Source organism: Ornithorhynchus anatinus, chromosome 20, assembly GCF_004115215.2.
Source record: "Ornithorhynchus anatinus isolate Pmale09 chromosome 20, mOrnAna1.pri.v4, whole genome shotgun sequence".
NCBI classification, from domain to species: Eukaryota; Metazoa; Chordata; class Mammalia; order Monotremata; family Ornithorhynchidae; genus Ornithorhynchus; species Ornithorhynchus anatinus.
In genome coordinates, this window is record NC_041747.1 from 12300106 (window position 1) to 12327940 (window position 27835).

The 27835-nt window shown below is 43.9% G+C and overlaps 3 protein-coding genes across 9 annotated transcripts in view; 2 read left to right on the forward strand and 1 right to left on the reverse strand.

Annotated features, from left to right (window-relative positions):
• Positions 1–27835, reverse strand: part of TMCO3 (transmembrane and coiled-coil domains 3) — a 78342-nt gene that overhangs the window by 29692 nt on the left and 20815 nt on the right. The window contains exon 1 of one of the 5 annotated variants that reach the window (XM_007668682.3): positions 3960–3983. The exons of the other annotated variants lie outside the window; for them this stretch is intronic. The gene's annotated coding sequence lies outside the window, so the exon portion shown is untranslated. Of the gene's footprint in view, positions 1–3959; positions 3984–27835 lie in introns of those variants that run through there. 5 annotated transcript variants of the gene reach the window in all.
• DCUN1D2 (defective in cullin neddylation 1 domain containing 2) lies at positions 182–17488 on the forward strand. 2 transcript variants are annotated; one of them, XM_029048488.1, is made up of 7 exons: positions 182–259; positions 3555–3771; positions 6870–7038; positions 9995–10125; positions 12143–12225; positions 13532–13628; positions 16603–17488. In XM_029048488.1, the coding sequence occupies exons 1-7, from the start codon at positions 257–259 to the stop codon at positions 16680–16682; spliced, it is 780 nt and encodes a 259-aa protein (XP_028904321.1). In that variant the 5' UTR covers positions 182–256; the 3' UTR covers positions 16683–17488. The 2 variants fall into 2 exon arrangements, with proteins under 2 accessions (XP_028904321.1, XP_028904322.1); XM_029048489.1 differs by having other exon boundaries at positions 200–251.
• Positions 24481–27835, forward strand: part of ADPRHL1 (ADP-ribosylhydrolase like 1) — a 33430-nt gene continuing 30075 nt past the window's right edge. The window contains exon 1 of one of the 2 annotated variants that reach the window (XM_039914963.1): positions 24481–25146. In XM_039914963.1, coding sequence (XP_039770897.1) covers positions 24933–25146 — 214 coding nt within the window. In that variant the 5' untranslated portion in view covers positions 24481–24932. The remainder of the gene's footprint in view (positions 25147–27835) is intronic. The other variant, XM_039914964.1, reaches the window with a different exon arrangement.

Consider the following 27835-nt stretch of genomic DNA (forward strand, 5'->3'; position numbering starts at 1 on the left):
AAGGAGCGGGGAGAGGAGGGGGGGGAAACGGGGAGAGTGGGGAGAGAAGGGGGGGAAAGGGAGGGGAAAAGGAAGGGGGAGAGTGGGGAAGGGGAAAGAAGAGGGGGGAGAGAAGGGGGAAAAAGAGGGGGGAGAGAAGGGGAGATTAAAAAGGGAGAAGAGAGGGGGGGAGGAGGAGGAGGCCTGGCGCTTGCGCAGTAGCGGCGGTGGTGTCGCTGCTGCTAAGGTTGAAGTGGCCGAGGGCGCTAAAGGTAAAATGGTAGGTGTCCCCGTCCCCGGCCTCACCCCGGGACCCCCCACGCCCCCTCCCCGGGGGACCCTCCAAGCCCCCCTCCGTCTCCCCCACCCCGCAGGGGCCGGCGGCGGCCGGGGGGGGGAGGCCCGAGGGGGCTGGGCTGCGCGGGGGCAAAGGTCACGGGGGGTGGGGGGGCCTGGGCCATGGGGGGAGGGGGGCCGGGGGGCCCGGGGCTCTGCCAGGGAGGCCTTCGGGGACCCCCACACGACGCCCGACACCCTGGCCTTTTTGGGACTTTGGCTGGCCCAAGGTGGAGGGCCCAGCGCCCCTCCCCCCTTCCCCTCCCGCCCCCCCAATTCCAGGGGCCTTCCAACCCTCCCGAGAGGATGGTGGGGGGCGGTTAGGGTGGGGGGCTCCCCTCAATCGCTGTCAAATCCTCCTCTCCCCGGCCCCTACCCAATAGGGCGAACGGTCCTGCCGGCCCTTACTTTGTGCCAAGCGCTGCTCCAAGCGTCCGGTAATAATAATGTTGGTACTTGTTAAGCGCTTACTATGGGCAGAGCACTGTTCCAAGCTCTGGGGTAAATACAGGCTAATTAGGTTGTCCCACTTGGGGCTCACGGTCCCCATTTTACAGATGAGGTGACTGAGGCACAGAGAAGTGACTTGCCCAGGTGATGGGGCTCGCCCTCTCCCTCCCCATTGGGCCGAGGAGGAAACTGAGGCCCGGGGAAGTGACCTGGCCCAAGTCACTCGGCGGGACGAGGGGCGGAGGTGGGATTCGAACCCACGTCCTGTGACTCCCAAGCCTGGAGTCTCATCTGTAAAATGGGGATTAACTGTGAGCCTCACGTGGGACAACCTGATGACCCTGTATCTACCCCAGCGCTTAGAACAGTGCTCTGCACATAGTAAGTGCTTAACAAATACCAACACTATTATATGTAATATAATCCTTAACCTTGCCACTAATCAGCGTTGCTTCCACCAGAAGTTGGCACAGCGGTCTGCACACAGTGAGCACTCAGGACCATTGGCGGATGGGGATTAAATGCCGGCAGGGTGTCAGGCACCGTACTGAGCGCTGGGGTGGATACAAGCCGGGCGGGTTGGATAAAATCCCTGTCCCACATGGGGTGCACGGCCCCCTTTTCCAGACGAGGGAACTGAGGCACAGAGAAGTGACTGGCCCAAGGTCACCCAGAAGGGAAGTGGCACGACTCCTCCGCAGGTCTTCGATACTTGTTACTCTCCCCGTGATCTACTTTAAAGATGGAGCACCTTGTCTCAAAATTGAGTATTCAAAACAATAATAACGATAATGGTATTTAAGTGCTTACTATGTGTCAAAGCACTGGTCTAAGCACCGGGAGGGATAAAAGTTAAATCAAGTTGGAGACGGTCCCTGTCCCATGTGGGGCTCACAGTCTTAATCCCCATTTTACAGATGAGGGAACTGAGGCACAGAAAAGGGACTTGCCCAAGGTCACACAACAGGCCAGTGTCAGAGCCAGGACTAGAACCCAGGGCCTTCTGACTCCCAGCTCCATGCTCTAGCCACTAGGCCACACTGCTTCTCCAGTGACGGACAGTGACCCCATCTACTCTGCTGTCACCGGGTTAAGCTAATGGCCCATCAACCGTGTGTTTTATCTTTTTTAAAAAAAACGGTATTTGTTAAGTGCTTACTATGTGCCAGACACTGTGCTAAACACTGGGGTGATTCAAAGTAATCAGATAGGGCCCACTCCATGTCCCACATGGGACTCTCGGTCTTAATCCCCATTTTGCTGAGGTAACTGAGGCCCAGAGAAGTGAACTCACTTGCCCAAGGTCAAACAGCAGACAAATGACAGAGCCGGGATTAGAACCCAGGTCTGTGGTCTCTCCATTAGGCCGCACTGCTTCTCCAAACAGATTCTTTGGAAGAATGGTGATATGGTTGCCTTGCTGGAAATAAGATGTTGTGCCAAGATACGTGCCCCCCTCTCTGGCAACGTATGTACCAGATAATATTAAAACAACCGTGCGCAGATTTTCATGATGTTATTTTTTAAATCCCAGGTATGGCGCCTTGAAATTTCTTTTTCATAGTGATGTGTCGAAGTAACTGTGCCAATATCGAGAGGGCCCGACAAGGGAAAGCAAAGGAGTGCAGAAAGCGCTCAGTAAATACCATTGATGATGATGCCCACAGCAGACTGTAAGCTCCTGGAGGTCAAGGATCGAGTCTCCCTATTCCATTATGCTCTCCCAAGTGCTAGCTAGGTGCTCCCCTCTGTAAGAAGCATGGCTTAGTGGTTAGAGCATAGGCTTGTGAGTCAGAAGGACCTGGGTTCTAATCCCGGCTCTACCACATGACTGCTCTGCGACCATGGGCAAGTCACTTCAATTCTCTAGGCCTGAGTTATCTCATCTGTAAAATGGAGATTAAGAGTGTGAGCCCCATGTAGGACAGGGACTGTCTTCAACCTGATTCACTTGCATCTATGCCAGTGCTCAGAACAGAGCTTAGCACCTAAAACAGTCACAACAATAATAATTTAATAGTAAGCCCTGAATAAATGCCATTGATGGATGAAGGAAAGTTGTCTATAATAGCTTTTCCTCTCTCCACTGTCATTGTGATGTTTATTATACAGCAATTTTCACCTCAAATTTCTTTCTTCTTATTACACGGTCAATTAAAATTGATCTTCTGGTGTAAATAACCATATGTATGTGATGGTAAGACATAGAGTGCGATTCTCAGACCTTGTGTAAGGCACGGTAGCTTAGCCTACATCCTCTCTCCCAGTTTCCTGGCATGCCAAGTACAGTACGTTTCCACACCGAAATACTAGACCTCTATCTTTGCACATAAGCTTATTTCCAGCAAGGCAACCACGACCCCATTCTTCCAAAGAGTCTATTTAGAGAAGCAGCGTGGCCTAATGGAGAGAGTATGGGCCTGGGAGTCAGAAGGACCTGGATTCTAATCCCGACTCTGTCACTTGTCACTTGACCTCGGGCAAGTCACTTAAATTCTCTGTGCCTCAGTTACCTCGTGTGTAGAATGGGGATTGAGCCTGGTAACCCTATGTGGGACAGGGACTGTGTCCAACCCAATTATCTTGTATCTACCCCAGCTCCTGGCACATAATAAACGCCTAACATTGTGTGTTGTGGTTATTATTATTCTGGTAATTCTGAAGTGAAAGCTGAATCACCAAACAAGACCAATTTAAATGCTTAAAAAATGTAAGCAGTAGCAAGAGTGCTTGAAACTAACTTCTGGATTAGCTTCACTGGCTTTTCCCCCTTCTTTTGCCTCCCAAAGCATAAACTCAAATCATCCCAGAAGGACAAGGCTCGCCAATTTATGTCATTTACCAAGGCTGGAGAAAGCACTGCTATCTACTGTTTAATGCAGAATGAGTGGAAACTAGAAACCGCCACAGATAACTACTTCCAGAACCCAGACCTGTACTACAAAGAATCCATGAAAAATTCCGTAGACAAAAAGAAATTAGAACAGTCGTTTAACAGGTACAAAGGTAAGGTTATTTGTTTTAAATTGCTGCCATGAAAAGGAGATGCCTGAGTTTTTCGTTGTCATACTTTCTGTGAGTGTGAGGTGGTGTATAAGTATGGACTGAATTGGTTTCTGTCTTGGTGTTTCTTAAGAGGAATATTATTTATCATTGTATAATAATGATAATAATTGTGTTTGCTAAGCACTTACTGTGTACCAAGTAATGTCCCAAGTACGGGGGTAGATTTGTGATGATCACGTTGCACACTGTCCTTTTTGCCACATGGGTTCACAGTCTAAATTGAAGGGAGAAGAGGTATTTAATCCCCATTTTACTGATGAAGCAACTGAGGCACAGAAAGGTTAAGTGACTAGCCCAAAGTCACACTGTAGGCAAGTGGTGGAGACGGATTAGAACCCAGGTCCTCTGACTCAGGCTCTTGTTTCTATCCACTAAGCCACACTGCTGTCTGGTCATCAGTTCTTTCTAGGCTGTGAGCTCGAAATGGACAGGGAACGTGTCTGCTAATTGTTGTATTGTACTCTTTCAAGCTCTTAGCACAGTGTTCTGCACCTAGTCAGCGCTCAATAAATACAATCGATTGATTCACTCGATCAAATTTCTCTGGATATACAAAGATTTCTAGCCAATCTAGAGTAAACGCACAGTGTATGACACTGAAATCTGAGGATAGTTGAGGCTGGTTTTGAATGTCTCAGGCCTATAATACGCATAAACTCATTGTGGGCAGGGAATGTATCCGTTTATTGTTGTAACATACTCTCCCAAGCGCTTAGTACGGTGCTTCGCACACAGTAATTGCTGAATAAATTCAATTGAATGAGCGGATTTAGTCTGCCGTCGTATTAATTGGAAGAGAATAAAATGTACGATATTGGCGGGAGCACTGTATTTTGTTTTTAGCTATGCTTCTCTTGCAAAAATCACGTTTTTGTCCTGGCACAGACTCTACTGGTTCTCTTTCAGTCCACCCTAGGATTGGAGAGAAATGTCCATCCTGTTTCCTCACCTTTAATGGGGTCTTTCTTGGGAGGGTCCTCTACCCATATATGTTATTTGAAGGGTGGGGAGGTTGCTATGTATACTGACTTAGGACATTTTCTTAGGCACACATTGTGTGTCAGTATTTCTAGCTCTAGGGGAGATTCAAGTTAATCAGGTCAGACATGTGGGGCTCCCAGCCTTAAGGAGGAGGGAGAACAGGTATTGGATTCCCATTTTACAGATGGGTAAACTGAGGCCCAGAAATGTTAAGTGAGTGACTTGCCCAAGGTCATACAGTAGGCCTGGGGCGGAGCCCGGGATTAGATCCCAGGTCCCTTGACTCCCAGGCCCACGTTCTTTCCACTGGCCATGCTCCTCCTTTAATATATTGCCGTATATGATGCAGAATGTTTATGCCGTTGTTTTTTCTAAGTCATTTCCCTGATGAAGGATACTTAATTCTTATATGCCACTGAATGTTTATACTGTTATTTTATGAAATTCATTTCCCTTATGAAGAATGTTGACTAAAATTTCCAGTAAAGAGGTAATAACTGGAGTTTAAGGGGTTGTAAAACTTCTGCAATTTGACCCGAACCAGATTTTACCCTCAGTTTGCTTATTCATGTATAGGTAATTCAATATTTAAGTGTTTGTGAGTCTCAAAAATTACTGTGCCTGCACAGAAGTGTCCCAGAAGTTCTTTAAGCTGTTGGAAATAAACGCATATAATCAGATATGGGATGTTTAAAGCCTCCCATCTTCATTCAATCATGTTTATCGAGCGCTTACTTTATGCAGAACACTATACTAAGCGCTTGGGAGAGTACAATACAACAGAATTAACAGACACATTCCCTACCCACAATGATCTTAGAGTCTGGAGGGGGGAGACAGACATTAATATCCAACATAGGGGTTTTTAGAAGCAGTCAGATTTTGACGTTGTTCTATAGACACATTGATTTATGTTTGATATCATTTTGAATTTCCCCAGATAATTTACTTAGTGTTAACATTGCCATTCTCAACATCTCATGTCTTTCAGCAGTGTTTCAGAGTCTGGTTTGGTTTGGTTACACCGGTGAACTATGGTTGCCTTTGTTTCCTCCAAACTGACGAAACACTAGTGAGTAGCTCAAACTGCCCAAGTAATTTTTCCACTTCCTAGTCGTGGGAGGACAGTATCGCCTTTATTTTTCTTTTGGAACCGGAAATAGGAAAACCCTGCTTCACGGTTAACTTTTTAAAAGTTTCAGTACCAGTACTATAAAGAGCCACAATTATTTTATGCACTTTGAATGTGGAAAGAATAAAAAAAAAACGAATTGGGCCCAAGTTTTAGTGAACCCCACCCCCTGCCAAAGTAACGTTATTCAGAAAGTCTTAGTTTGTGCCTGCAAAGGGGAAGGATAATTTTCCGATGGGAGATGGCAGAGTAGGATTTTACAAGCTTGTCAAAGCTCCATCCAGACTATTCAGGTTTTTATTTGAGCTAGCGATTAGTCAATTGTATTTATTGAGCAGTTACTGTGTGCAGAGCACTGTACTAAGAGTTGGGAGAGTACAATTTAGCAATATAACACACTTATTCCCTGCCTACAGTGAGCTTACAGTCTTGCTCTGCACACAGTAAGCGCTCAATAAATTCCATTGATTGATGGATTGATTACCATACTTAAGAATCGCTCAACTGATTGTCACTTGTGTAGTGCAGAGTATCAGGATTAATCAATTGTATTTATTGTATGCAGAACACTGTCCTAAGAGCTTGGCAGAGTACAGTGTAACAGACACATTCCCTGCACACAACGAGCTGAGAGTCTAGAGGAAAAGACAGACATTAATATAAATAAATTACAAATATGAACATAAAAGCTGTGGGGCTGGGACGGGGGGATGAATAAAGGGAGCAAGTCAGGGTGATGCAAAAGGAGTGGAAGGAAAGAAAAACAGGGCTTAGTTGGGAAGGCCTCTTGGGAAGGTGTGCCTTCAATAAGTTTTTGATGCCTGGGAGAGTCATTGTCAGAGAGGAAGAGGGAGGGTGATTCTGATGATTTTTTTTCCCTCTGCCTGGTAATCAAGGTGCTTCTGTCTGGCCATTTTGAATACAGACCCACAGGATGAGGACAAAATTGGCATTGACGGAATCCAACAGTTTTGCGATGATTTAAACCTGGACCCTGCCAGTCTCAGCGTTTTGGTCATAGCGTGGAAATTCAGGGCGGCCACTCAGTGCGAATTCAGCAAAAAAGAATTTATAGATGGCATGCTAGAGCTTGGGTAAGTGTGGCGGCTTACTACTCAATTCACAAAGTGTACTAAATTCCCCACTCAGTTGAGTTTTTAGGTTTTGCCCGGGATCTTCCTAATGTAATCTTCCCAGTGCATCTTCTCCCTATGTCCGTTGTCTCCACTGGCCTCAGGCGGTTTGCGCAAATTCCGTTTATTTTGACGCTTTTTAGCTCGATCCCTCCTCCATTCCTCTTCTGCACCAGGTTGATTCCTGACAGTGAGTTTTAAGGCTGTCAGCTGTCTCCTACCTATTTATCTTCTAGCTTTCTCCCACAATGCCTCACCTTCCATTGGTCATTCCTCTCCAGCTAAATTATTCATTCGTTCAGTTCATTCATTCGTATTTATTGAGCGCTTACTGTGTGTAGAGCACTGTACTAAGTGCTTGGGAGAGTATAATAGAACAATAAACAGATGCATTCCCTGCCCACAATGAAGCTTACGCTGAGCCTTGTTTGTTTCTCTCCCACCATCGACAGCTCATTCTAGTCTTCCCCATCTAATTAATGGATTTCCTAAACTGTTTTATGGGGCAATGTAAAATGACTCAGAATTTAGTGATTCTCTGATCAAGGTTGCTCAGGTGAATTTGTTGATACAGAGGTGGCCAGTCTTACATCTTGAAAATTGGGAGCTTGGAAATTCACATTCCAGACAGATAGCCCCGATGGGAGAGCAAACATTTTAGTGTTTTGAACAGGCTCTCATCCTGGGACTCGGAGAACCTGGGTTCTAATTCCATCTCCACCACTTGTCTGCTCCATGACCTTAACTTCTAGGTGCCTCAGTGACTTCATCTGTCAAACGGGGTTAAAGACTGTGACCCCCGTATAGGAGGTGGATTGTGTCCAACGATTAGCTTGTTTCTACCACATGCTTAGTACAGCGCCTGGCACATCATAAATTCCATTAAAAAAAAGACTGTACTACACCAGTGTTTAGTAGAGTGTTTGGCATATAGTAAGCACTTAAATGCTCAAAAAAAAGACCCACCAAACTAAAAATAGCTGAGCTATTTTTTGTGCAAAAGAGGGAAAGTTTCTACAGAGTACTAAGAATGGTGCCATTTTCCTTTAAGAGTTCTTGAAAATATTGAGTGAAACCTGTAAGGTTTGGTAAAATTTTTCTCTCTCTTTTTTGTTTTTTTAAAATATTGGATCTGAATCCACTACAGCAAGAACAGCTCATATGCATATCCTACTGGCAGTAGAACACATCTTTCCTGCCTTGCCATTGCTGTTTGAGCAGTTCTCGCCCAGAATGGCAAAGGGCTAGGAAAAAAGTGCATCACTGTATTTTCATGGGCAGGGTGAGAGCACTTGATAAGAAAAATAATTGTGGTATTTGTTAAGCATTTACTTTAAATCAAGGCCTGTACTGAGCTGTGGGTTAGATGCAAGATATTCACCTCCTTTATGTAACTCACAGTTTAGATCAGGTATTTATCAGGTATTTAGATAACAGTTTAGAAGACAGGTATTGAATCCCCATTTTGTAAATGAGGGAACTGAGGCACAGAGAAGCAGCATGGCCTAGTGGAAGGAGTACTGACCTTGGAGTCAGAGGACCTGGCTCGGACAGCTGCTTGGTGGGTGACCCTGAGCAAATCACTTATCTCTATGCCTCAGTTCTCTAGACTGTAAGTTCTCCCCTCTAGACTGGAAGTTCAGTTGAGGGCAGGGAATGTGCCTGTTATATTGTTGTGTCGCACTCTCCCAAGCGCTTGGTACAGTCCTTGCATACAATAAGTGCTCAATAAATTGGATTTATTGATTGATTCTCCTGTTTTCCCTCCTACTTAGACTGTGGACCGCATACGGAACAGGGACTGAATCCACTTTAACTTCTATCTACCCCAGAGCTTAGAACAGTGTTTGACACATAGTAAGCACTTAAAAATTCCATTAAAATAGAAAGAAGTGAAATGACTTGCCCAATGTCACATAGACAAGTGGCAGATCCAGGATTAGAACTCAGGTTCTCTGACTCCCAGGCCCGGGCTCTTTCCACCAGGCCACACTGTTTTCTCAGTGGCACTCACATTCATGGTTATCCCATCCAGAAATCAGCAGCGCTATATTTTGAACGGAAGAAGAACCCTGCCTCTCCTGAAAGCTTTATAATGATCTAATTACAGGTGGTAATCGTGGAAGGGACTTGATAGATCAGAATCCCGTAAAAACACTGTTTTCCAAAAAGTAATTGCCTTTCTCCATTGGAACTTTAATAAGCTCCCTGTGGTCAGGGAACAGTGCTCTGCAAACATCAAGGGCAAGTGCTCATTAAATGTCATTACCTTTGCTCTGTACTAAGTGCCTGGGAGAGTACAATTCAACAGAATTGTAGAGATGATCCCAACTCACAAGGAGCTTAGAGTCTAGAGGGAGAGACAGACATTAAAATAAAATGCAGATTTATGTATTATTTTAGGGCATTTGTTAATCACTTAGTATGTGCCGGGCACAGTACTAAGCACTGGGGTAGTAACAGCTAATCAGGTTGGACACAGTCTTAATTCCTGTCTTAATCCCCATTTTCCAGATGAGGTAACTGAGGCTCAGAGAAGTGAAGTGACTTGCCCTGGGATCACACAGCAGACGAGTGGCAGAGCCTGGGGGTATCTTCTCCACTTGGTCAGGTGCTTCTCTTATCACCAGATAATGATAACATTGCTGGTGGAGGGAATTGTGAGCTCACCAACAGCATGTAATTCCAGAATTCTCATCTGAGGCCCTCATAATAAGAGAGGCTTGTTGTCCCTAGCTTTATAATTGAGGAAGGATCTCCGCTGTTTTATAAAAGAGACTAGCTGATGGGATGTCCTTTGTAGTGGACATTCAAACCCACTAGAGCTGTTCTGGTAAGTGTGATTTATACTAAAATATTGGGATTAAGCCTGCTTTGGAGAAGGTTATTCATAGATAACATTGTCTCTTGCCAACAGGTGTGACAGCACAGAAAAGCTAAGAGTGCTACTGCCAAGATTAGAACAAGAACTTAAGGATCCGATAAAATTCAAAGATTTCTATCAGTTTACCTTTAATTTTGCAAAGAATCCTGGACAAAAAGGTTTAGGTGAGTAGAAAAGCCAAGTGTGTCAGGGTAATGTCAATTTGGAATCTCATTATAAAGGGGCTGTTAATCAATCAATCAATCGGTGGTATTTATTGAGAGTTTACTGCATGCAGAGCAGTGTACTGTCAAGAAAATATTACTTAAGTCACCAACTCTATCATTTAGTGTTGACTAAATGCTGCCCGTATATCCCCCTTTTCATTGTGGGCTCCTAATGTGTCTCTGTTATTGTTATACCCTCCAAAGTGATTAGTACACAGCAAATGCTCAATAAACACAATGGATTAATTTAGGAACTGTGTTTATATTTTTCTTTTCTTTTTTTTTCCTCAGCTGAGATTGACTAGCTCTGCTGGTTCTATGACCCTCCAGGCTTTCTAGATCAAAAATCTTAAGTTATTAGTTTGCAGGTGTCCGTGTGGAAAGATTTTGGCTCACCTTGAGTTTTACTCCTGAAAAACCACAATAACCTTTCAGAATTGCAGAAAACATGGAAATTAACATTTTATCTGGATATACCTTCTGTTTAATAAGATTTTTCTCCTCATATTAGAGTGAACTATGTGGTTTGTAAAATATGCAACCATAATAATAATCATAATGATGGTATTTGTTAAGCACTTACTGTGTGTTAGACACAGTACTAAGCGCTGGGGTGGATACAGGCAAATCAAGTTGGACACAGTCCCTGTCCAATGTGGGGCTCATAATCTCAATCCCCATTTTCCAGACGAGGTAACTGAAGCCCAGAGAAGTGAAGTGACTAGTCCTAGCAGACAAGTGGCAGAGCTGAGATTAGAACCCATGACCGACACTAGGGATAATTAATTTTATTTTCATTTTATCATTAATTATCATTTATCATTGTCTGGCTCTTGCCGGAGTCAACAGAAGGCGGGCGTATTAGAGAAATAAGACCTCTCTCTATGTAATTTTGCTATGCTTATTTGGGTAGCAGTAGGAACTGAATGGAGCCTTTATTTACAAGGAACTCAGAATTTATACTTGCTTGTGTCCAAAATAGATTTTTACCACTGCAAAGTGTGTGCTGTTTTTTTGTGCAGACTCTCCCAATCATGCACTTGATAGGGTTGGTATCAATCAGTCAATTGAATTTATTGAGCACTTATGTGCAGAGCACTGTACTAAGTATTTGGGAAAGCTGATACATTCTCAGGTGCTTAATACAGTGCTCTGCCCAGAGTAATTGTTCAATAAATATTATTGATTGTTGGAGGAGGGTTACAGTGAGTTGAAGTGACATTCAGAATCATGCTTTAGAGAAGATTTAGAAATTATTTAAAACTCAGCTCTGATATTCCATTTAGGGTACGTTTCCTTTAGGTTTGTGTAAGTGAGGGTACGTGTGTGGTTTGAAAAAATATCACCTTTCCACGTTTTAGGAAAACAAAAACTAGGGCCAAGTCTTCAGGGTATTAATCCCCAGGTAGACTTTAAAACTTTTTGATTCTCAGAAGGTTGGTAATTTTAAATGCTTGTTTATTTTTCCTTTTTGTAATAAAACTCAATGTCACTGCTAATGCCACCATTAATTCTGAACTCCTACTTCCAGGTTGAGCCAACTTATATTCCTTTGACTTGGTGTGACTGTAATAGAATTTCAAAGTCCGGTTGCTTGAAAAGCAATATATTAGCTGTCTAATTTCCTGGAACACCATTCAAAATAAAGCAATAATTTTTAAAATAAATAGCATGTATAACATATACAAATATATGTGTATATGTATATATACTTTTTCATGTACGTATACATTCATATATATAGTATATATTACCATATATTATATATATAAAACTAGTTACCATTAGTTATCACTAGATACTTAAAATGATAGGTTTTCCCATCTCCTAAACAGACTTTAATGGCCTTACCCAAGCATTTATCGTAGCTCATACTGGTACAATGAAGGTTTACTTTGCCAAAGAAAAAAGTTAGTCCTCTACACAGTACTGTAGAGTTTGTATTAACTGTTCTTTACTACATTTTTTTTTCCAGATTTGGATATGGCAGTTGCATATTGGAATTTAGTCTTAACTGGAAGATTTAAATTTTTAGAACTGTGGAACAAATTTTTAACGGTAAGTACACTTTCCAGCCTGTCAGGGCAAATATCAAATGTTGGGCCGAGATCTGCAACTTAGGAGCTCGCCGGTTCCATGCTGGGTGAGGTTCTCTAATTTTCCCGAGGTATTTATTGAGCACATACTCGGTGGAGGAGAGCACTCTACTAGGCGCCTGGGTGTGGGGAATGAAGTGGGACTCCTTTCCCTGGTGGTAGGATATATGTGGTTGGGGAACAGTGGAGACCGCTACCTTTGGACAGTTGGATTCCAGTAAGTCTTGGAGCTAAGGAGGAGGGAGTTTTAGGAAGGAAGGTGAAGAGTTCGGGTTTGGACGTTTTGAACTTGAGGGGCCGGTAGATTATCCACCTAGGAATGTCCTGGAGTCAGGAGGAGATGTGAGGTTGCAGGCAAGAAGTCGGGGCTAGTGAGGTAGGTTTGTGGGGGGCGGTCACCCTCTCTGGAATGCAATCTCATCGTGGGCAGGGAACTTGTCTGCTGACTCTGTTACGTCGTCCTCTCCCTTTCCCTTACAACAGTGCTCTCCACAGAGTAAGTGCTCAATAAATTAGACTGGTTGATCGAAAGAGATGGTAGCTTAAGCTCTGAGAGCGGGTAAGCTCCCCAAGGGATTGAATGCCCTTTCTGACATTGACACTTAATATCATTGGAAAACAAGTGGCCTCTTCATAGGTAGCTATTTTAAGGCATTCTTTTCCGTGCTTCATATAACTTTGTCAAGGGATTTGGAAGAGCGCTATATATTTCTAGTAGGAGTGCACACATTTAAATGGCAAATACGTGTCCTCGATCCCTTTATAAATTCAAAATAATCCAGACAGTCTTTATCTGGAGTTATTTGCTAGTTTCAATGAAAAGTGGGCTGGAAGGGCATTTATATATGTGAGCTGTGGCTAGTTTAGACAGTGGGAAGTTTGTATTGTAGGTGGGTTTAGGGAGAAGGAAAATAATCCATAAGTGGTATTTATTTAGCGCTTACTGTGCGCACAGCACTGTAATAAGCACCAGGGAGAGTGCAGTGCAATAAAGTGCTTTCTGAAACAACATGGGAGAGAGAATGTAGTTCTGTCTCCCCCTCCACCTCCAACCAACCACCTTATTTTTAACCATTAAAGCCTTTAAATGTGTGTAACCTTTAAGACACTTTTTATGAAATAAATTATATTTTTCAGTTTAAGCAATTTCATGAATTCTGTTACCACGCTTAGAGTAAGCAGACTGAAGAATATGTGCATTCAGTCTCTTGTAACATCTCTATGTAGAGTCTGTGTTTTAAATTTGACCATTTGTTTCCCTGTATCAGGAACATCATAAAAGATCAATCCCCAAAGACACTTGGAACCTTCTGCTAGACTTTGGAAATATGATTGCAGATGATATGTCCAACTACGATGAAGAAGGTACGCAAATAATAACATTTCAGTGGCATTTGCAAAACTGATAATGTTGCTTCAGCACTGCTAAAGTTAGACTCGATTTCTTTTCTCTCTCCCCGCAACTTCAGAGCGTTCTTTATAAATCCTAAAATGTGATTTGGGAAGGAGTGCGGCTTAGTGGATAGAGCACGGGCCTGGGAATCAGAAGGACATAGATTCTAATTCCTGCCCTACCACTTGGCTGTTGTGTGACCTTGGGCAAGTCACTTCACTTCCCTCCTTTATCAAATGGGGATTAAGACTGTGAGCCCCATGTGGGACAGGGACTGTGCCCAACCCGATCAGTTGGTATCTACCACAGCACTTAATACAGTGCCTGGCACAAAGCAAGTGCTTAACAAATACTATTTTTTAAAAAGTGGAAGTAATTGAGTTGGGTGTGATTTCATTCAAGGTAATTTAAGTCATGAGTCCAATTACTGGTTGGGAAACCTTAATTTAATCCTTTTTTAAATTAAAAATGCATTCTGTTCTCCAAGGCCTAGCAAGCTTTTTTGCTTTCCTTTCTATTTCTTCCTCTGTGGTCTCTGTCCCCAGACCCTCCTTTCCCAAATCTACACTCCACCTTCAGTAATTTAAGGTCTTGAAATTTGGATTTTAAAGTTAGATTAGGTTTTAACCCATGTTCACAAATATTTGAGGAGATAAGAGGCCAGTAAGAGGTCATTGGATCTGCTGTATCTCATCTCCAAAGAACTAACTTGTGAAAGCACAGAACAGAGTTAGAGAACTGAAATGAAGACTATCATACAGGTACTTAAAGGAATCTTATAGTAGAATCTATTCTACATAGAACTGAATTCAGAGGAAGCAGAATGGCCTAGTGAAAATAACATGGACCTGGGTTCTAATCTCAGCTCTGCCACCGTCTGCTGTGTGACCTTGCTCCCGTCACTTAACTCCTCTGAGCCTCAGTTACCTCGTCTGGAAATTGAGGATTAAGACTGTGAACCCTAAGTGGGACATGGACTGTGATCAACTCAGTCATCTTGTATCTTACCCCAGCGTTTTGTACGGTGCCCGGCCTGTAGTAAACACTTAAACACCATTTTAAAAAAAACCTGGATGGTGTGATCATTTAAAAAATCTTTAATGCAGAGAGAGGAGCTCTGAAATGTCAAAGAATGGCCCTAATCCTGATCCTAGCCTGTGGAGACTTGTTGGAACAACTTGTTTTAAAAGATTGCAAGAATATTATCTCAAGCAGGACTGTCATGACGATGGCTTAAGTGGGTTATTCATTCATTCAGCTGTATTTACTGAGCGCTTACTGTGTGCAGAGCACTGTATTAAGCACTTGGAAAGTACAATTCAGCAACAAATAGAGACAATCTCTGCCCAACAACGGGGGCTGTTACTTCTGCTTTCCTTTCAGAGCAGGGACTCTAATCAGTGGTATAAAGATATGTGGTCAGTGATTCTAGTGCTGCATAGCCCAGAAACATAAATAATCCCTCCTGCATTCTCACTTCCCGCCCGAAGACCAATGTTTCCCCCAGCAACAGCCCCAGGTTCAAGTAATTTAAGTAGAAGTTGTGATGTTTGTGCTTTACCATTGTTTAAATGAAAACAATTCTCCACAAAAAAATACAGTGAAATAGAACTTTCTTCAAGTAGCCATTTCGAAAATAACTTCCCTGAGTTTTCCACCCTGGGGTAATTATTTAGCATACAAACTAAGAGGGCAGTTCTGAAACTCAGTAGGTATTTCCGGTAACTTTATCTTAGACCGATTTTAGGATTTTCATCCTCTTACCTTCTAACTCATATGCAATAGGATTGCATATCTATTCTTTAGTCTTTGGGTAATGTTTCAAAATTCATATCTGTAGAAACAGCATAGTGTAGTGGATAGAGCACTGGCCTGGGAGTCAGAAGGACCTGTGTTCTAATCCTGGCACTGCCACATGTCTGCTGTATGAACTTGGGCAAGTCACTTCATTTCTCTGGGCCTAAGTTTCTTCATGTGTAAAATGGAGATTAAGAGTGAGAGCCCCATGTGGGACAGGGACTGTGTGCAATCCGATTTGCTTGTATCTACCCCAGTACTTAGAACAATGCTTGGCACCTAGTAAGTGCTTCAAAAGTATCATAATCTGTATATAATATGGATTTGCCATTCCACTTCATATAACCGATTTGTTAAATCTGATTACTTGTCATGGCAGGGAACTTTTCTACCAACTCTGTTGTATTGTACTCTCCTGAGCGCTAAGTACAGTGCTCTGCACCCAGTAAGCACTCAATACCATTGTTGATGATGGTTCTACCTTTCTGCTTAGCCTGTGTTTTCTGCCTAGGAAGAATGAACACTGATAATAATAATAATAATAGTAATTATATTTGTTATGCACTTACTGTGTGCCAAGCACTGTAGTCATTCACTCAGTCATATTTATTGAGCGCTTATTGTGCGCAAGGCACTGTACTAAGCACTTGGGAGATAACAGTAGAACAATAAACAGACACATTCTCTGTCCACAATGAGTTTACAGTGTAGAGATGAGCTCAGGGATAGATACAAGAACATCAGGTCCCCAAGGAGGCTCCCAGCCCCACGGCACTTATATCCACATCTGTAATTTATTTCTATTAATGGCTGTCTCCCCCTCTAGACTGTAAGCTTGTTGTGGGCAGGGTGTGTGTGTGTTTATTGTTATTTTGAACTCTCCCAGGCGCTTAGTACAGTGCTCTGCACACAGTAAGTGCTCAATAAATACGATTGAACGAGGAGGGTCAGAGATGCTTTCATTCGGTCGCATTTTCTGAGCACTTACTGTGCGCAGTGCACTCTACTAAGCGCCAGGGAGAGTAGGATAGAACAATGAACAGACACACAAAGATACTTGCTCGATGTTGAAATTTCATCTCTCCGAGACCGTGCGGCCTCATTTTCACCTTCAAACCTTCCCTTCAAACTGTCGGATTTTTCCTTCAGGAGCCTGGCCGGTTCTCATAGACGATTTCGTGGAATTTGCCCGACCGCTAGTTACAGGAGGGAAGCGCCGTACTTTCTAACCGCAGACAGGCCCGACCGGATCGAGACGGCAGTCGGAATTGCTTTGGGAAGGGGGAAGTAGTTGACTACAGTAACTGCGCCCGATTTCAGGAGTCGGAGTGGAATCCCCACCCCACCCCCCGGCTCTTTATGCTGCTTAGAGAGAAGCCCGTGGCTGACTCCCGAACTCGACTCCGAAGATAGCCCAGGTTCGCCCGGAGCCGATCGCCTCATCGGTTCGATCGTTCAGGAACGAAGTCATTGACTCTTCCAGAAAGGTTCACCAGCGCCATTTTGTTGGCTTTTGACGTCAAAAGAGATGCCCCATCCGAATTCCAACCCAAGGCGAACACCAGCGATTACCGTTAACTAGGACCGGGTTATACCGTGCTCATATTGAGAAGCAACATTTGTAGGCTGAATCAAATCCCGAAATGAAATGTATCTAATAGGTCATATTTTTATACAGATCAATGATATTTGTTAAAAAAAAAAACATAGGCCCGAAAGATGTAATCTTGTAATTGACGGCTGTTGACACTTTTATACTTCTTGTCAGGGCTCTAGATTTCTATTTTTTTTAACCTATCGAACGTCTAGATTTGCCAGATTCTGTGCCCTTTTAGTTTTAATTTTCTTATTTTAAAGTTCACTCAAAAATCAATCTGAGGGTGTAACATCTACATCAGCTTATACACAGTGGGAGTCATATTAAGACCGAAGCTTGGTTTCCGATTCTTTTGACAAGTGGTACGCGTTTTTATTTTATGTTTTGAAATCCTCCTCAGACCTCCAAAGAGGTTCTCATAAACTTTTAGAAATTTAATTCTTTTTCTTCTGTTCTAAGTGGTTTCTTTCAGTATATAAATCTATTCTTTGGAAATAACACATTTTCGACTGAAAAAATCAGATGAGTTGGTGAACTGAATCCACCCATTGGAATATGTGATTTATACAGGTTCCAGCTAGAAGCTAACACGTACAAAATCGCCTTTCTGGGGAAATCTCCTTTTGTGTACAAGGAGAGATTTTTCTCCGCATCACATAATCATTTCTATTTTCCTTGACCTCTATATTTTTAAATGATTTCTATTTTCCTTAGGCTCTACATTTTTAAAGCTCTCTGTTTTCCTTGATCTCTACATTTTGGAAATGATTTATGATTTTCTCAATCTCTCCCCTGTCACTTATGATGACAACAATCTGTCCCAAGAATGCATTGTGCAGACTCTAAAGGTCGAGTGAAATTTTCCTGTTGAAAAATCTCTAGTTTTGCAGAACCTCTTGTTTCTCAATGCTACCTCATTTCTGAACAAAAGACTATGCAGGAGAACAGTGGAGGAAGCAACATTTAAAGTGCAATTTTAATGAGTCATGGCTGTTAGCTTCCACTTCTCGGAGAACAAAAGGATTCCCGTCTCCTGATGCGATTTCTAACCTATCCAGATGACCACAGAATGCTCCAGTTCCCCCTTGAACCACAGGAAATGGTGTTTCGATAGAAAGCCGGATGGTTTTGCTCCCTGGTGACTGCACCCTCAGTTTAAATGGGAGAATATGTGGAGATCTAGGAATAATAATCATCATCATTGTATTTGCTAAGCGCTTCCTATGTCCCAAGCACTGTTCTAAGCACTGGAGTAGATCCAAGGTAATCAGGTTGGACACAGTCCCTGTCCCACTTGGGGCTCACTGTCTTACTCCCCATTTTACAGATGAGGGAACTGAGGTCCAGAGAAGTGAAGTGACTTGCCCAGGGTCACAGAGCAGATACACGGCATTGCCGGGATTAGAATCCAGGTCCTTCTGACTCACAGGCCCGGTAGGAAGATGGACTAAGTGGAACAGGAAGTGACCTTTTCTCCCGAAATCCATCTTAGTTTGCGGACAGTTTGAAAGAGGCCGTCGAAGAGACAGAAGTAAAGGGACACTTGGAAACTCTGGCTAAAATCATTATAATAATAATAACGGTATTTGTTAAGCGCTTACTATGTACCAGGCACTGTACTAAGCACTGGGACACTAAGCAAACCCCTCACCACCAGCCCCAGCCCCCAAAAGAATCAATCAGTCATGTGTATTGAGCACTTACTACGTGCAGAGCACTGTACCGAGCGGTTGGAAGAGTACAGTATAACAGACAAATTCCCTGCCCACAACGATTTTGCAGTCTAGAGAAACAAACAGAATCTGTCACGCTCATAATCCCAGTTTCAGACACACGCACACATGCGCATATTCATTTCAAGTATGTACTGATTTTAAATATTTATTTAAAAAGCTTTTTTTTAATTATAAAAAGCTTGAGGTCTCAGGAAGCTAACCTTCTATTTCCCCTTGACTCAGTGACTCATCAGCGTGACCGATACTGTGCAGTGTTAAATGAGATTTTACTGTATACGAGCGTCATGGTAACGGTATGGTGGAGATTTGATTCAAATCTTAAAAAGATCTTCATTGACTGGTCAGAGCTGGTCTGCACAAAACCGTGAAAGAAAGGCAACAGAGAAATTCTCCACCTGGATGGGATGATTTCTTGAAATATCAATGTCCTAATGAGATCCTAATTGTGTTTAACATCTGAAATACTTATTTCATGGCTTTTTATTTAATTTTGCTATATAATTCATGCGGGTGCTCACGATTTATATTTTAAAAGAAATGTTTTCAGTAGTAGTTGGTTATTTTTTCCCCCTTAAGGATTACTGGATAAAGTTAATCAGCAGAGGTTTGTTCATCAAAGACTTATTTATTTCCATTTATTTTCTCACCATAGGAGTTTAAATTGTGCATGCTCTTAAGTGGAAAATGCTGTATCGTCTCTCTCAGTGAGCAAATTTCCTGAGCTAAGTTTTTTCGAGACGTCTGAATAAACCTAATGTGTGAATATTCTATTTTTGTTACTCTTTCCGGTTGTTGTTTATTGATTTTTAGTGGTATTTGTTAAGCACTTACTATATGCAGCCAGTGTACTAAGCGCTGGGGTAGCTAATCAGGTTGGACACAGTCTTGTGTCCCACATGGGGCTCACAGTCTTAATCCCCATTTTACAGATGAGGTCTCTGAGGCCCAGAGAAGTGATGTGACTTGCCCAAGTTCACACAGCTGATTAGAATCCGGGACTTTCTTCCTCTCAGGCCCAGGCCCTATCCACTAGGCTACACTGCTTCTCGGTATCTGGTCATTTCTATCCCTGGGGGCTAAGGAGGGACTCATGAAGCTGTCGAGCGCTCTTAATTTTTTTTGAAAAATACTATATAAAGCAAGACTAAATTAAATCAGATTGTACCTTGACTTTCAAAAGAAAGTGTGAAGTTGCGCAGGAATGGTATGTGAAGGTGCTTTAAAACTGATTATCGCTAGATCAGAAGGATCTCTAGACTGTAAGCTTACTGTGGGCAGGGAATATGCTAGTTCTGTTGTTCGGTACTCGCCCAAGTGCTTAGTACAGTGCTCTGCCCATAGTAAGCGCTCAATAAATACCACTGATGGATTGATCCAATGCTAAAGATAGTGAGGGTTTGAAAATGAGAAGAATGATGCACCTTATTGGATAAGGTTCTTAGATGCATTCCAGATTATTATCATTATTATCATACTTGTTGAATCAAGCATAATTCCTTTGAGACCCAGATCCTCATAATAACCATCCTGCTTGTTTTTGTATATAATATTGTGCTAACTTTCGTTTGGAAAAAGATGATTTCGATTCCTTCCTCCCCATCTTTGTTACATTTATTTCATTTTTTTTTCCAATTTTGAACATTCTTTTTCAAAGATGATAATCCTGATAGTCTGTATCTATAAATTACGTATTACAAATTATTTCTATTAATGACTGTCTTCTCCCTCTGGACTATAAACTCATTATGTATGCTCAGGGAATGCCAACTCTGGTGTTTTGTGCTCTCCCAAGCATTTAGTGCAGTGCTGTGCACACAGTCGGTGCTTAATAAATGCCATTAGTGAACATCATCATCTTTGGAAAAAAATGGAATTCATCCCTTAGCAGAGTCTGATGCATACATTAACTCCACTTTTCATGCATTCAGTCATATTTATTGAGTGCTTACTTTTCTTTTTCTCAATCTCAGGGAAGCACTCTGCTCACTTGACTGCCCTCATGACTTTCCTTTCTTGCTGTAAACACCTTAGATCCCTCCTCTCATCTTAGAACTGATTTTAGAACTTATCTTATTTCATTTTAGAACCCAGCGCTTAGAACAGGGCCTGGCAGATAGTAAGTGCTTAACAAAATCCATAATTATTATCTTTAACCAGTGAAAACTAGGCAAGATTTCCAGCTGGAGCTAAAAGTTCAGCTTGCCAGAACATGTATCTTTCATCCTTCTTCCATGTCAATCCCTGAAAAAACAAGAATGAACTTGAAGTATATATATATATATAGAGAGAGAGAGAGAAGCAGTATGGCTCAGTGGAAAGAGCACGGGCTTGGGAGTCAGAGGTCATGGGTTCAAATCCCCACTCCACCGCTTGTCAGCTGTGTGACTTTGGGCAAGTCACAACTTCTCTGAGCCTCAGTTCCCTCATCTGTAAAATGGGGATTAAGACTGTGAGCCCCATGTGGGACAACCTGATCACCTTGTATCCTCTCCAGTGCTGAGAACAGTGCTTTGCACATAGTAAACCCTTAACAAATGGCATCTGTTCTTAATAAACTATTATTATTATATACATACATACACACACACACATCTTCACGAAATTGAACTAAATTGAACTTTTTCCATGTTGGGTTGACCCCAAGTCAATCAAGTCATCTCCACCTTCCTGACCACACTCATCCAAGCCACATGGCCTAATGGATAGAGCCCGGGCCTGGAAGTCGGAAGGACCTGGGTTCTAATCCTGGCTCTGCTGCTTGTCTGGGCTAGTCACTTCACTTCTCTGGGCGTCAGTTACCTCATCTGGAAAATAGAGATTAAGACTGCGAGCCCCATGTGGGAGGACATGGCCTGCATCCAAATTGATTAGCTTGTATCTACCCCAGCACTTAGAACAGTGCTTGATGCATAGTAAGCACTTAAATGTCATCGTCATTACTTTTTATCTCCAACTAGCACCCAACCTGCACACTTTACTCCTCACTGGTCAGCCTACTCACTGTACCTCCATCTCATTTCTCCGCAGACCTCTGGTCCGCTTCCTACGTCTGACCTGAAACACCCTCCCTCCTCATATCAGACCGATAATTGCCCTCCCTCACTTCAAAGCCTTATTGAAAGCCCATCTCCTCCAAGAAGTCTTCCCTGACTAAGCCCTCCTCTCCTCTTCTCCCACTTCCTTCTGCACCACTCTTACTTTCTCCTTCATACATCCTCCGCCCATCCCCACAGCGCATATGTGTATATCTGTAATTTATTTATTTGTATTAATGCCTATCTCCCCCTCTAGAATGTGACCTCATTTCAGGCAGGAATGTGTCTGTTGTTATATAGTACTCTCCCAAGCGCTTAGTACAGTGTTTTGCACCCAGTAAGTGCTCAATAAATACGACTGAATGAATGAATGTATTCTTTTCAACGGTAGCGGCATTGGTGATCATGGGCTCCAATCCCGGCTCCGCCGCTTGTCAGCTGTGTGACTCTGGGCAAGTCACTTAACTTCTCTGTGCCTCTGTTACCTCATCTATAAAATGGGCATTAAGACGGTGAGCCCCACGTGGGACAACCTGATTACTCTGTATCCTCCCCAGCGCTTAGAACAGTGCTTTGCACGGAGTAAACGCTTAACAAATGCCATTATTATTATTATTATTATTAGTGGAGATGGCACAGGCAATTCTCCATTTGCCCATCAGGTGGCAGAAAAGGCACATTGCAGAAGGGTAACGTGTATTCAATTGTATTTGTTGAGCGCTTACTATGTGCAGAGCGCTGTACTAAGCACTTGGGAGAGCACAATACAACAGAACAGACAATAACAGACAATACACAGTACAACAGACATTCCCCGCCCATAATGAGCTTACAGTCTAGAGTGGGAGACAGACATTAATATGCATAAGTAATTGATAATATATAATTTAAAGGTATGCACATAAGTCCCGTGGGGATGGAGCGAATATCAAATGCCCAAAGTTGCCGTTGGAAGCGACTAGACGACGCAGAAGGGAGAGGGAGCCGGGGGAAAAGAGGGCTTAATCGGGGAAGGCCTCTTGGAGGAGATAATAATAATTATGGTATTTGTTAAGCACTTACCATGTGACAAGCACTGAACAAAGCGCTGGGGCGGATATAAGCAAATTGGGGTGGACACAGTCCCTGTCTTCCATGGACTCACAGTCATTCATTCAATTGTATGTATTGAGCGCTTACTTTGTGCAGAGCACTGTACTAAGTGCTTGGAAAGTACAATTTGGCAACAAATAGAGATGATCCCTACCCAACAACGGGCTCACAGTCTAGAAGACTCAATCCCCAATTTACAGATGAGGGAACCAAGGCACAGGGAGGCAAAGGGACTTGTCCAAAGTCACCGGGAGACAAGAGGCGGAGCCGAGATTAGAACCCAGGTTCTTCTGACTCCCAGGTCCGTGCTCTATCCACTAGGCCACACTGTTTCCCAAGGTGATAATAACAACAAGGTAATAATAACAATACCAACGTCATAACAATAATTAAGCTATCTTTGAGGCTCTTACTGCATGCCAAGCACTGTTCTAAGCGCTGGTAGCTATAAGGCAGTCAGGCTGGACAAAGTCCCTGTCCCGCATAAGGCTCACAATCTGAGTCAGAGGAAGGAGGATTGAATCCTCATTTTAGTCATAACTGTGGTATTTGTTAAGCGCTTACTACATGGGACAGGGACTGCCCCACTCAATTTGCTTGTATCCACCCCAGCGCTTAGTTCAGTGCTTGGCACATAGCACTTAAATACCGTTAGTAGTATTATTATGTGCCAAACAGTGTACTAAGCCCTGGGTTCGATACAAGATAATCAGGTTGGACACTGTCCCTGTCCCTCCTCGGCTCAGTCTAGGTGGGAGGGTGAACAGGTATTCAATCCCCATTTGATGGATGAGGAAACCGAGGCTCAGAGAAGTGAAGTGACTTGCCCAGGGTCACGCAGATGGCAGAGCTGGGATTAGAACCCGCGCCTCCTGACTCCTTTTCTGCTGAGCTCTGTAAACAATTCTGAGATCCGAAGCAATCCGATTCTTCGGCTTGGAGAACTTTAACCCAGGGAAGGGCCAGCTGGGACCGAGATTCCCACCGATCAGACTTTCAGTCTCCATGACCACATGGGAGTGAATTCTCTAGCTTCCCCATGACTAGGAATCCTTCTACCTGGGTTCCTTCCCCTAATTCTGCCACTTGTCTACCGGGTGACCTTGGGCAAGTCACTTCACTTCTCTGGACCTCATTTCCCTCATCTGTAAAACGAGTATTAGGACTGTGAGCCCCATTTGAGAAAGGGACTGTGTCCAACATGATTATCTTGTATCCATCCCAATGCTTAGAACGGTGCTTGATATGTAGTTATTTACATATCAATACGTATTAGGTTGATACAAATACTATTATCATTATTATCCTTATTATTTTCCTTATTAATAAATGACTAGAAGAAAAAAACCGTGGTATTTGTGAAGCGCTTACCATGCGCCAGGCACTGTACTAAGTGCTGGGGTGGGATACAAGCAAATGGGGTGGGACCCAGTCCTCTGTCACTCACAGGGCTCACAGTCTTAATCCCCATTTTCCAGATGAGGAAACTGAGGCACAGAGAAGCGAAGTGACTTCCGTGAGGTCAGACAGCAGACAAGTGGAGGAGCCGGGATTAGAACCCACGACCGTCTGACTCCCAGGCCCCGGTTCTATCCACAATGCCGCAGCGATCCGGGCAGCCGAAGAGAAGACGACCGGGGCGACCGAAAACAAACGAGCATCCTGGTATTTTTCGGGGTTTCGGGTGACCGGGGAGGGATTAGCGGAGCCCCCCCGGTCTGCTCGCCCGGGGCCGGTTTGGCGGAGACGGCCTGTCCGACACGAGCGCTCGCCGGCCCGTTCTTACCGCTGGAGGGGAAAGGGGGACGATGCTTGGATCTCCCAACGCTTCCGCCTCATTGGGTGGCAGGCGAGAGGAGTCACCTGTGGAGCCAGAAAAGGAGCAGGCGGCCTTATAGAGGACTCTTCTGGGATTCATACCGTGACCGACATAAACGCCGGGAGAACGGAGACAGAGGAAGCCGGGAGGGCGACCATTCATCAGCTGTAGGAGAGCGGCCTGGACCCGAGCCCCACGGGATGGAGAAATTTAAAGCGGCTGTCCTCCTGGGAGCCGTGGGAGATGCCCTCGGCTACCGTAACGCCAGCCGCGAAAACAGCGCTTTAGGGACGAAGATCCGGGAAGAGCTAAAGGCACTGGGAGGGCTGGACAAGCTGGTGATCTCTGCGGACAAGTGGCCGGTCAGTGACAACACCGTCCTGCACATGACCACGGCGGAGGCTCTCACCACAGGTAAGGATGTCTGTGTGGCAAGTCACTTCTCTGGGCCTCAGGGAACCTCACCTGGAAAATGGGGATCGAGACTGTGAGCCCCAACGTGGGACAGGGACCGTGTCCACCCCGATTCGCTCGGATCCGCCCCGGCACACGGTAAGCGCTCAGTGGACACCAGAATTATTAAATCGGGGAAAAAAGAGAGGGAGACTCACTAGTCCCCATTTCTTGAAGTAAACAGGGTGGGACGGCGAGCTTGGCAAAAAAGCACGGAGGGTGCTTACTGATACCTGTCACCTGATGCCCCGGCTAAAAACGGCCATTTAATATACACCAGGGTCGCTCCGCGAATGCTATATAGGCGATGGATCGTGTTTCTCGTGAGGTCTCTCCCCGGACTCTGATAAAAATCTAATAGCTGGAATGGGTCGAGATGGAATGTTCCATGCTGCCTTCAACTCTGACCTTAGTCAATTTTTAACCAAGGCGGGTGACGTCTGAAGGCGGGTGAGTATCTGGGGTTTTCCAAGTCAGAATTCGATTTGAGACCATTTGGGGTTTCCACCTTCCGTTTCAGAAGCCTTCCAAAAACAGACCGTTTTAGAAGATCCAGTTTCCGGGGGGCCGAAAGGAACATAAAGATAAACCCATTCGAATCTGCTAAAGTAATCCAAATCCTGCGTACCTCTGTCTAAAACGAGAAGCGCTTCGCAACTCCTAGAGAAAAGGGGGCTGTTTTCTCATAACAAGCCGACTGGCTAAAAATATACACGGCTTGGTGAATATTTGTCCGACACCAATAAGTTTATGCCAGGTGCCCCAGCTTTTCATTTTCGATTTTCGGAGTTTGCCTCTTCCCCGCCGAAAACCCCAAAGGATCTGAGATTAAACTACTGTCTGGAGAAACAGCTGTGAGTGCTATGAATAAGCGAATAGGTGAATATCCTTCCATTCCAACCATTCTGTGGCTTTTTATAACCCTAACCCACCCAGGGTCTTGGCAAAATTTGATAAGTTAAAACGGGGCCGTGCGGAGCAGGCGAAGCCAGTGAAGTGTCACTCGTGCGTGGCTCCTTCGAGTTACCGCTCCCGTGCTAAATTTAGCGCCGGGATCACTGGGGAGGAATGTCGCAGACGTGTTTGAATCCTGAATCACCAGCGTTTTAAGGGGCTGTAGATAACGATAAGATGTCAGCCAATCAAGAATAGATGTCTTCCCAAGCCCTGACACATTCGGTGATGAAACGAGCCTCTTATGACTCCTGCCCGTCTCTCTGTCCAGATCAGTTTGGCCAACGAACAGATTATTCTCGGCCGTATGACCCATTACTCAACGTATAACTCGGCGACCACGTCACGGACCTTCCGAAGTCGCTATCGTGGAAAGTCTCCGTTTCTCTTTATAGCGTACTCTCCCCAGCGCTTAGTACAGTGCTCTGCACACGGCAAGCCCTCAATAAATACGATGGAATGAATGAGTGAATGAAAGAAAGTAAACGAGTGCCGGCTGGAAAATTTAGTCGGGAAAGTTGCTCGCGTTTTACATCAAGGAGATTGTTCATTCAACCGACCGGTAGGATTTATTGAGCACCTTTGGGGTGCAGAGCATTATACTAAGCACTTGGGAGAGTGCAATAAATAGACATGATTCCTGCTCTCAAGGGAGTTTACAGTCTAGTGGAGTTAAACACCTTTCAGTTAGAAAAGAAGTATTAATTCTAAATCAGATATTTTGCCAGGTGATAAATCTCGTATTGCTTCTACTCCCTATATTTTCCTGCTCTGCTTAATTCCCCTCACCGGGTAATACAGTTAAACTTCACTCTCATTCCAAGATTAAGTAACAGAGTGAGATGAGTTAGGAGGGCTCTCATCTGTGAATACATTGGTGGTATTTATTGAGCACTTGACCGGGTGCAGAGTACTGTACTAAACACTTGGGAAAGAACAATTAAGTAGAAGTGATTCCTGCCCTCAAGAAGCTTCCAAGTTTAGCAGAAGAGACGGACGTTACTATAAGTTCCGTGTAGGGGAGGGTACTGATTCCCGGAGGAAGGCTCTTTCCCTTGACTTTCATGAGGACAACCAGGAAGGGGGTCCAACCGCAAAAAACAGACTGCCCAGTATCAAATCAATCAGTCATATTTATTGAGCGCTTATTAGGTGTAGAGCACTGTACTAAGCGCTTAGGAGAGGACAATATGACATTCCCTGTCCTTAACGAGCTTTCCATCCATAAAACCAGATGAATGGCCACCCTAAACTCTATCGATCCATCAGTGATATGTATTGAGCACTTCCTGTGTGCAGTGCACCGTAATAAGCACTTGGGAGAGGGTGATAGAGTTGGTAGACATGATCCCCGCCCTCAAGGAGCTTACAGTCTAGTGAAGGAGACAGACCGGCTCTGCCGCTTCTCTGCTGTGTCACCTGGGGCAAGTCACTTCACTTCTCTGCGCCTCAGTTCGCTCATCTGTAAAATGGGGATTGAGACTGTGAGCTCCACATGGGACGGGGACTGTGTCCCACCCGATTTGCTCATATCCACCCCAGGGCTCAGTTCAGTGCCTGGCACGTCGTAAGCTCTTAACAAATACCATCATTATTATCATTATTACATCAACATAAATAATAATGATGGCATTTGTTAAGCGCTTACTTTGTGCCAAGCACTGGAAGGAGCAGAGTGTAAGGATATGCGAATAAG